Source organism: Hippoglossus hippoglossus, chromosome 17 (genome assembly GCF_009819705.1).
Source record: "Hippoglossus hippoglossus isolate fHipHip1 chromosome 17, fHipHip1.pri, whole genome shotgun sequence".
NCBI classification, from domain to species: domain Eukaryota; kingdom Metazoa; phylum Chordata; class Actinopteri; order Pleuronectiformes; family Pleuronectidae; genus Hippoglossus; species Hippoglossus hippoglossus.
The window spans coordinates 8381962-8391237 of NC_047167.1; the positions used below are offsets into that span (position 1 = coordinate 8381962).

The window sequence follows — 9276 nt, forward strand, 5'->3', positions numbered from 1 at the left end:
AATCTCACAGTGTTTCCCTTAAGAATAAGCAGTTGTATTGTATATACGATACAACATCTGAAACTGTAGCACAGAGAGGTTGTTATTGTGCGCTTGTGTGACTAAGAACGAACAAACAAATTAATTTATGGAGCACATTTACCTTTTTTGCTCAAATTCTATTCTTTTGTCGACAATTTCTCTACAAAATATAATTCATGTGCCTGAAAACATTTTTCCCGTGCTCAGGATTGAAGTAAATACAGTATATGTCATACTCTATGACATATAAACACTTTTATTGGTGGCATTTTGCCATGAACAGGGCTGATCGTGGCAGTAAATCAGTTGCAGCAGTTTGACCTGCTGAAGAACGACAGCGTTCCACTGTGGGCAAGTGCAATGCTGAGATACATTGAAAATGTCCCCCATCACAGGACTGTAGTGGTCTTTGTGGTGGTGTGAGTGATCGGTCAGATTTTTTTAACAATAAACTGATATGATGAGTAACGTGAGCTGCTACTTGGAACAGTTTGGGCTAATCGTTCTGTCAATGCTGCAGAATTTAATGTTTGAAAGGGCCTTAAGATGTTCGATACACACAGAGCCGGGTGTGAGTGCCATACAGTGGTGAAAAGGAGCTTTAAGTTTCAGGAGAAATGCAGAGGGACCTGGACTGACGATTGTAGGACTTACCTTCAATGCTGCTTAAAAACTTGGCCAGTTCCTTTCGACTGTGATCTTTGACAGAGGTTTTTCGACGAGGATCACTGGGGACACCTCAGAGTAATGAAAAGAAATGTCTATCGAGGAGGTAGCACTACTGGTGTCCCTGATTTAATTTCTTCCTTTTCCACCATGTTGAATAAATGTTTTATCATTATTTTCTAATAGCAATATTTAAAAAACTTAAGTGTAAAAAGTGTACATAAAAAAAAAGCTATGTTTCAAATATTTCTCTGGGCATATAGATGTGTCTGTGGTTGTCTCTTTGTTAATTGATGTCAGCACCCATAATGCATTAGGTTCTGTGTAACCCCACCACCACTTTTCTGCATCTATTCTTTCTACATGTGGGTTTCTTGTACAAAGAAGTGTTACTGTGGACGAATAACTCCAAATGGTGCCGCATGAAATCTGCATTTGTCCATCCCCAGTCTTTATTAATGCAATACCAGTTCCTCCATTTCAACAAGGTCATTGTACGTGTTATTGTGTAATTGTGCAGTGAGAGGAGACGTTTTGCCTTCACATGAAACTCCACTCTCTGTTTTGCTGTCGATGCACCTTCAGAAGATCGTTGTCAATGCATTTGGCATGTGTTCATTGATATTCCCATTCCATGCATCTAAATATAGGTGTTTGACATTCTCCTGTGTTGGACTTGCAAAAAAAAAAAAAACCCACCTTAAATTTCCTTCATCAAAACAATCCATGGCTTCACGTCATGCATACACACACACACACACACACACACACATGTTGGTATGTTGTGTTTGAACATCACATTTTACAGAATGTTTCGATGTGTTGACTCACAGTTTGGGCTTGGGTGTAACATTTGATTTGGTTCAGGAAAAAGGAAGCAACCCTGTTATTTGCGGTTAGTTTAGAGCAATGTTTCAACATGTGTTTCTGTTGACAACACTTTTGTTCTTTTGCCTTATTTATGTCCTCCAGTATTGGAGGATTTACTCTAAGTTTATTTTTTTTCTACAACTCTTTTTGCTGTATTCCTTTCACTGCGGTAGACACAGAATATGCAAACATTTCATGTAAATTTCCCATCCAAAGATTTTGAAAATAAATATATGAAAAATCAATATAATGTAATACCTGTTTTACTTGGTAATAAAGAAGAGGAAATGTGAGACATGTATCTCCCTCTCATTTGTTCAAAGACATAGAGGTACACTCATTATACATGTCATATTTATTATACAGGAAATTCTATAAAGTAAAAGTCCTCAAGAATACTCAAAAAATATTTATACTGCACTACACTACTGTGTGTCGTGTTTAAATATAGATCCTGGTTAAGGATACGCTCAATAATGGTCCTTTGAACTTCAGATGATCAGACATCTTAACAACAACAGCAACATTGTTTCTCCAGGAGTTTTCAGCCACTTTCCATGCTCTTTATAAATAGATGGAATCATGACTGATATCTTGCAATCTAATATTGACAGTGTTATCTCAATAGACACCAAGTAGCATCTGTCTTGTATGGTGGCCGGGGGCAACCAACGTCAAGGTGTCTTCTACAAGGCAAGGTCAAAGGCATTGCCTTTAATCCATCAATCCCTTAATCTATTAATACTTTAACCCCTTTAAGTCGCTTTATTTGCGTTAAATTAGACTTAATTTAATATCGGTAATATCAAAGACACCTTGACGGTCTTTGATATATCATAAAGGAAAACAGGGAATGAAGAAGAGGAAGAAGACATAGTAGATGGATATATAATTGGATCAGAGACTTTATATTTTATACGTTATTTCAGGTAAGAATTGGGACAGCTTTATCAGGAAGGTACATGGTGGAAAATGGTACTCCTCAGGGCAGTGTCATAAGTCCAATATTGTTTTCCATTATGATTGTGTTCTCTCAAGTTCAGGAGTATTGTGCAGGTCCCCCTTAAGGGAAAGGAATATAAATCATACATTAGGAGAAAATACAGGCAATTCATGTTGTAGAAAATGGTTAGTTATATAGGGTTTCAAGTTCTCAGTGTAAAATACATGTTGTTAAGATGACCCTCAATGATTTTGAAGTTGATCTGAAGAAAGCTGTAGGAGGAGTTCGTTAAAATACACAACGTGTAAAATGGCCAAAATGGCCACTAAATTCAAAATGGCAGACTTCTTGTTGCGTTAATCAAATTGGTGGCACACACTTTATTTTCCGTCCGGTCATGCCGCACATGTGTTCCAAATTTCGTGAAGATCGGTGAAACCAGATGGAATTGCTGCATTTTAGGGGGCGCTGTTGAGCCTTTTTGCCACACCCATTTCCAATTACTCCATAATACGTACATTATCACCAAGCCTGACGCGCCCGCAAAATTTGGTGAGATTTCGAGTATGTTCAAGCCGTCATTAATGCGATTCATTCGCCTGAATAATCAAGCGAAAAGCAATAGGGCCGGCGCACTGTCGGTGCTCGGGCCCAAATTAACAATGCTGAGTATGTACATTATATACACCTTTCACTGTAGTGGTTTGTATAGAAATGTTATAAAGTTAAGTAAGGAAAAGTGCAGTGCACAAACAACTAGAAAAACCCTTTGTACATAAATACAAGGAAATATTGGGATGTGCAGATGTAATCTGCACATCAGGTGATTCTGTTTTAATATTAACTGAGCTACCGTCCATGATTTGAGCCTGGTTATTATCTTGTGAAAAACAGCGTAAGGAAGGGGAGGCTGTCATGTCTGAGCTGCAGAAAGATAAACATCAGAAACGAGAGAAGAAGACGGTGAAGATTCCCTCAGAGGCAAGTCATGGAGTCAAAGGCAAGGAAACCACTGGCAAGACTAAGGAGTGAGTAAACTGTGCAAATCACACTGGAAAGTACCATTTTATATCTTCCTTCCATCTTCAGTATATAAACTTAGTCTGTGACTGATATCGACCATGTAAGTTTTAAACAGCCTTTTTCTTTATTATCACTTCCCTGTAAGTCACTCAACCAGATGATGTAAACACCTCATTCTTCTGTCACCTTATTCACCCTGATCCTGTCTTTCAGCGCCGTGGATATTGAGTCACCCAGCGATGAAGTAGGACACCATGACGAGGCTCGTACGGTGGTGAAAATGGAGAACACCTACCAGACGGGTGAGATAACGTTCCCCTCAACACTGTGCCTCTCCACCACCATCACTAACTAAAAACAAAACAGAAATACAATAGTGACTTGTGATTTGTGCTCAATCTATTGAAGCTTTTTGATTCGTTCACTTTTCTTTCTTCATATTTTCACTGACCTAAGCTATCACAGCAGAAGTAAGACTTGTTTGTCATTGTGTTGTTTGTTTTTTGCACAACAGGACCTTACAAACGCTTCCCTGTCGGTACTGTCACAGACATACTGAAGGACGTACTCACCACTTACCTCCAAGAAGAGAGATATGAAGTGGAGTGGTCCCAAAAAATGACAAAAACAATATGTGAGGTAAATAAAAATGAAAAAGCTCGTTCTCCTTTTGGATACCTGTGAATTTCTCTGCTTTGTCAAGCCTCATTCTTCTCCTTGGCTCTCTCAGGTGACACGAGCCCATGTGAAGGATCTCATGATTCCCAGATATAAGGTGGTCGTCCTGGTCCACATCGGCCAGCTCACTGGGCAGAGCATGCAAATCAGCAGCCGCTGTCTGTGGGATAAATCCAACGACACCTTCGCCACCTACTCTATCAAGAACAGGTCTCTGTTTGGAATGGCAACTGTCTATGGTGTTTACTTTGACTGAATCCCCGAATCCCCTGAATTGTCATTATTCTGACAATGTTTTAAACTTAATTTCAATGAATGACTGTGACGGCTGGATGATGAGCTCTTGTGGATGTTCCCCTCTAGCAGAGCATAGAGAGGTCACTCCGTCGACAGCCTAGTTGACAGCACACTGTTAAAAGTGCTTGTACACCACTGCTCGCAGGAAGGCCCGAGCACACAGCCTCAGTGTGTTCGCATCATCCTTTGTCTGAGCCTGCGCTGCACAGGACACAGACAGCAGCATCGCCAGCAGGAGTAAGGAACTCATGGAGCTAAAAGAAGATACTGCACCAAGATGTTATTTGCAGTTAGTTCAGAGCAATGATTCAATGTGTTTCTGTTGACAACGCTTTTGTTCTTTTGCCTTATTTATGAGAATTCAATAAGTCCTCCAGTATTGGAGGATTTACTCTAAGTTTATTTTTTCTACAACTCTTTTTGCTGTATTCCTTTCACTGCGGTAGACACAGAATATGCAAACATTTCATGTAAATTTCCCATCCAAAGGTTTGGAAAATATATATATGAAAAAATCAATATAATGTAATACCCGTTTTACTTGGTAATAAAGAAGAGGAAATGTGAGACATGTATCTCCCTCTCATTTGTTCAAAGATGTAAAGGTAGACTCATTATACATGTCATATTTATTATACAGGAAATTCTATAAAGTAAAAGTCCTCAAGAATACTTCAAGAATATATATACTTCACTACACTACTGTGTGTTGTGATTATATATATATATATTCTGGTTAAGGATATGCTCAATAATAATCTCTGAACTTCAGATGATCAGACATCTTAACAACAACAGCAACATTGTTTCTCCAGGAGTCTTCAGCCACTTTCCATGCTCTTTATAAATAGATGGAATCATGACTGATGTATTAGTAAAATAACATGTAATGGAATAACTGAGCATGTGTCGGTCACAACAGGAAAACAGTGATATGATGTCAAAGCTCTGGGAAAAAACAGAGCAGAGTAAATTGAGTAAACCTGAGAAAAGTTTTTTTTTTTAACTTGAGCTCATTATTAGAGCTGAAAATAATAATAATTAAAATAGTTGACTGAAAACAATGCAGCTATTTGGATAATCGATTGAATGTTTAACAAGACAAAAAGCGGTCAGTAACTCTGGTCTAAAGGATGGGCAGTCTCTCTTAAAGGAGACATGGCGATAGTGTTGACTTTAGCACACATGTAGATATGACAATCAAATATTTGACATTATAATCCACATTTTAACTGTGCAGCAGTTTACTCCTTAAATCTCGCGAGACTTCAGCCGTCCTCCCACTGCGTCCTGGTTCCTGGTTGTCATGGCAACACCAAGCTCTCCGTGGCTAGTCCGTCCATGCTAGTTGTTCGCTGTTGTTCGGATCAAGAGGCTCTGACGTCGGTAAAAACATGTTCCATTTCCCTCCGTGTCATTTCTCTCTGGCACATTTGGACGCAGCGATACGTCCTGTAAATGTATGCTTTTATATACGGTTGGAGTTAGCACGTAGAATTAGCAACTAAAAACTAACATGTAAAGTTAATGCTACATATTTTCCTTTTAAAGGCAGATGTTAATAACAACAACAATATGTGTTTGATGAGAGATAACTTTCCAAGTGCTGCAGGTGGTGGAGTTAAGATAAGATAAGATAAGATAAGATAAAACTTTATTGATCCACACACCGGGGAAATTCAGTTGTTCCAGCAGCAGGCAGGTCAGACTGAGGTAGACAAGGGAATGAAATACAATAAAAATGCTGAGTATGTACATTATATACACCTTTCACTGTAGAGGTTTGTATAGAAATGTTATAAAGTTAAGTAAGGTAAAGTGCAGTGCACAAGCAAGTAGAAAAAACGTTTGTTCATAAATATAAGGACATATTGTGATGTGCATATTACATCCTGTGTACTACTGTATGATTTAATATTAACTGAGCTATCGTCCTTGTATTTAAGCCTGGTTATTATCCTGTGAAGAACAGCGTAAGGAAGGGGAGGCTGTCATGTCTGAGCTGCTGAAAGACAAACCTCAGAAACGAGAGAAGAAGACGGTGAAGGTTCCCTCAGAGTCAAGTCATGGAGTCAGAGGCAAGGAAACCACTGGCAGGACTAAGGAGTGAGTAAACTGTGTAAATCACACTGGAAAGTACCATTTTATATCTTCCTTCCAACTTCAGTAAATAAACTTAGTCTGTGACTGATATCGAGCATGTAAGTTTTAAACAGCCTTTTTCTTTATTATCACTTCCCTGTAAGTCAAACAGATGATGTAAACACTTCATTCTTCTGTCACCTTATTCACCCGGATCCTGTCTTTCAGCTCCATGAGTATTGTGTCATCCATTGATGAATTAGGACACCATGACGAGGCTCGTACGGTGGTGACAATGGAGAACACCTACCAGACGGGTGAGATAACGTTCACCTCAACACTGTGCCTCTCCACCACCATCACTAACTAAAGACAAAACAGAAATACAATAGTGACTGTTTCTCGGAGATTTGTGCTCAATCTATTGAAGCTTTTTCATTCGTTCACTTTTCTTTCTTCATATTTTCACTAACCTAAGCTATCACAGCAGAAGTAAGACTTGTTTGTCATTGTGTTGTTTGTTTTCTGCACCACAGGACCTTACAAACGCTTCCCTGTCGGTGCTGTCACAGACATACTGAAGGACGTACTCACCACTTACCTCCAAGAAGAGAGATATGAAGTGGAGTGGTCCCAAAAAATGACAAAAACAATATGTGAGGTAAATAAAAAGGAAAAAGCTCGTTCGTGCGGCTCCTTTTGGATACCTGTGAATTTCTCTGCTTTGTCAAGCCTCATTCTTCTCCTTGGCTCTCTCAGGTGACACGAGCCCGTGTGAAGGATCTCATGATTCCCAGATATAAGGTGGTCGTCCTGGTCCACATCGGCCAGCTCACTGGGCAGAGCATGCAAATCAGCAGCCGCTGTCTGTGGGATAAATCCAATGACACCTTCGCCACCTACTCTTTCAAGAACATCTCTCTATTTGGAATGGCAACTGTCTATGCTGTTTACTTTGAATGAATCCCTGACATTTTGAGTATTCTTTATCTGTGTTGTTTATTTTGTCTCGTGTATACTGACAAAACAAGATTCTTCTCAAAACCAGAGTTCAGTGTTTTTTATTTTTGTCATCGTTGAAAATGAATTCACATTATTCAGACAATGTTTTAAACTTAATTTCAATGAATGACTGTGACGGCTGGATGATGAGCTCTTGTGGATGTTCCCCTCTAGCAGAGCATAGAGAGGTCACTCCGTCGACAGCCTAGTTGACAGCACACTGTTAAAAGCGCTTGGCTTTCGTCACGCCGATGACGCATCATTGCTGGAACATCTGTCGTCTTGAGGAAAGTTGGCACCCTGTTGCCTGTGAACAGATATTAAGGTTTGTTTAGCAGAAGTCAAGGCTTTTATTTGGTAGGTTGGTTCAATTTGGTGGTTGTAACACCAAAGTTCTAAAGGCGGATGCTGTGTACTCACCGTCCGGCAAAGTGTCGTCTCCTCCCATCAGTCTTCTCCACCTGGATCCTCCACACGTGTACACCACTGCTCGCAGGAAGGCCCGACCACACAGCCTCAGTGTGTTCGCATCATCCTTTGTCTGAGCCTGCGCTGCACAGGACACCGACAGCAGCATCGCCAGCAGGAGTAAGGAACTCATGGAGCTAAAAGAAGATACTGCACCAAAATGCCAAACACACACTAACACTCTCTGTTGATTCTCAGGAAACATCGACCCGCATCAGTCCTTTTATATCAAGTCTCTGGTGAGGTCACGAACGCTGTCCCGGGTAAATCCTGAGGAAAATATGTTTATTATCTTGTGTGACCATCATAGGCTTTTAACAGACGGATGTCACTCAGGCTGTTTGGGATGTGTGTGGGAATCTGGGCCATTGTGAGGATCACTGATTAAATACAATTTTCATAAATGTTGAGGAAAGAAATGCACCTTTATGTCTGAACTGCAAGGTTTTTATTGCCGTGGATTTGGTAAAGTGTCTCCTAATGGATAGCTGGAGATATTCCATGTGTGACAAACTGAGGTGATGGCTCTCTACATAGCAACATAGTGGAGTGTGTTGGTCACTATCATGAACATAAATCAGTGGTTCTGAGAAGAGACGTTCAAATTACCAGTGCATTTGTCAAAATAAACTCTGTCATGGAAAAGAGTCAACCTTTAGTATGGTCATTACTGGCCCACGTCTAAATAAAAACTAGTTTTATCATGTTTATAGCTTAAACCTTTTGATTGCCCCTCTGGTCTTTTCCACTGTATCTCTTAAAAGAGTAGATATATTGACGAATGAGATTGTGCTCCATGGTTTCTGGTGGCAGAAAACCCCAGCAACCTTCTGTACTTGTGTCATAGTGTTAAACCCTTTATCTCTCAGATTGTACAACTTTACAGAAACCCACCTTAATTTATGTAAAAGCACATAAAGTGTAATGTCCTCTTGGAAACCATCTTTGTTGGGACATAACATTTTTTGGATTTGATTCTTTTCAAGGTTTCTTTTCTGTGATTCCCACAATCACAAAATATACATGAAAGACAGCATATGTGCCTCTGTCCTTTTTTGATCTACTCTATTGTTACAGTTCATATAAAGGAATTAGAGAGTATTTCCTTTAAAGTGGAACACATTTAATTTGATCACTAATTGACTTATTTTTTATGAATATAATCACATTTAGGAGCATATCAATACATTCAGTTCCCTTGATTAGGATATTATAAAAAAATACTT

At 39.5% G+C, this 9276-nt stretch overlaps 3 protein-coding genes across 4 annotated transcripts; 2 read left to right on the forward strand and 1 right to left on the reverse strand.

Annotated features, from left to right (window-relative positions):
- The first annotated feature begins 3415 nt into the window (after window positions 1–3415).
- On the forward strand, window positions 3416–4608 carry LOC117778167 (tctex1 domain-containing protein 1-A-like). The gene is made up of 4 exons (XM_034613511.1): window positions 3416–3528; window positions 3737–3825; window positions 4038–4162; window positions 4254–4608. Exons 1-4 carry the CDS (start codon window positions 3416–3418, stop codon window positions 4455–4457), a joined length of 531 nt encoding a protein of 176 aa, XP_034469402.1. The 3' UTR covers window positions 4458–4608.
- A 1124-nt stretch (window positions 4609–5732) lies between these two features.
- Window positions 5733–7640, forward strand: LOC117778166 (tctex1 domain-containing protein 1-A-like). 2 transcript variants are annotated; one of them, XM_034613509.1, is made up of 5 exons: window positions 5733–5884; window positions 6466–6604; window positions 6809–6897; window positions 7117–7241; window positions 7340–7640. In XM_034613509.1, exons 2-5 carry the CDS (start codon window positions 6492–6494, stop codon window positions 7541–7543), a joined length of 531 nt encoding a protein of 176 aa, XP_034469400.1. In that variant the 5' UTR covers window positions 5733–5884; window positions 6466–6491; the 3' UTR covers window positions 7544–7640. The 2 variants fall into 2 exon arrangements, with proteins under 2 accessions (XP_034469400.1, XP_034469399.1); XM_034613508.1 differs by having other exon boundaries at window positions 5769–5884; window positions 6445–6604; window positions 7340–7639.
- Window positions 7641–7752: 112 nt separating this feature from the next.
- Window positions 7753–8183, reverse strand: LOC117778335 (relaxin-like). The gene is made up of 2 exons (XM_034613835.1): window positions 8003–8183; window positions 7753–7889 (listed from the first exon to the last, which is right to left on the reverse strand). Exons 1-2 carry the CDS (start codon window positions 8181–8183, stop codon window positions 7753–7755), a joined length of 318 nt encoding a protein of 105 aa, XP_034469726.1.
- Between the last annotated feature and the right edge of the window lie 1093 nt (window positions 8184–9276).

What these genes read in the sequence shown, in the direction of transcription:
- LOC117778167 (XM_034613511.1), top strand. Translation starts at nt 3,416, where the DNA reads ATGTCTGAGCTGCAGAAAGATAAACATCAGAAACGAGAGAAGAAGACG. An exon ending in ACCACTGGCAAGACTAAGGA is followed by an intron (nt 3,529 to 3,736) that starts GTGAGTAAACTG and finishes CCTGTCTTTCAG; the next exon opens with CGCCGTGGATATTGAGTCAC. An exon ending in GGAGAACACCTACCAGACGG is followed by an intron (nt 3,826 to 4,037) that starts GTGAGATAACGT and finishes TTTGCACAACAG; the next exon opens with GACCTTACAAACGCTTCCCT.
- LOC117778166 (XM_034613509.1), top strand. Translation starts at nt 6,492, where the DNA reads ATGTCTGAGCTGCTGAAAGACAAACCTCAGAAACGAGAGAAGAAGACG. An exon ending in ACCACTGGCAGGACTAAGGA is followed by an intron (nt 6,605 to 6,808) that starts GTGAGTAAACTG and finishes CCTGTCTTTCAG; the next exon opens with CTCCATGAGTATTGTGTCAT. An exon ending in GGAGAACACCTACCAGACGG is followed by an intron (nt 6,898 to 7,116) that starts GTGAGATAACGT and finishes TCTGCACCACAG; the next exon opens with GACCTTACAAACGCTTCCCT.
- LOC117778335 (XM_034613835.1), bottom strand. Translation starts at nt 8,183, where the DNA reads ATGAGTTCCTTACTCCTGCTGGCGATGCTGCTGTCGGTGTCCTGTGCA. An exon ending in AGACGACACTTTGCCGGACG is followed by an intron (nt 7,890 to 8,002) that starts GTGAGTACACAG and finishes ATCTGTTCACAG; the next exon opens with GCAACAGGGTGCCAACTTTC.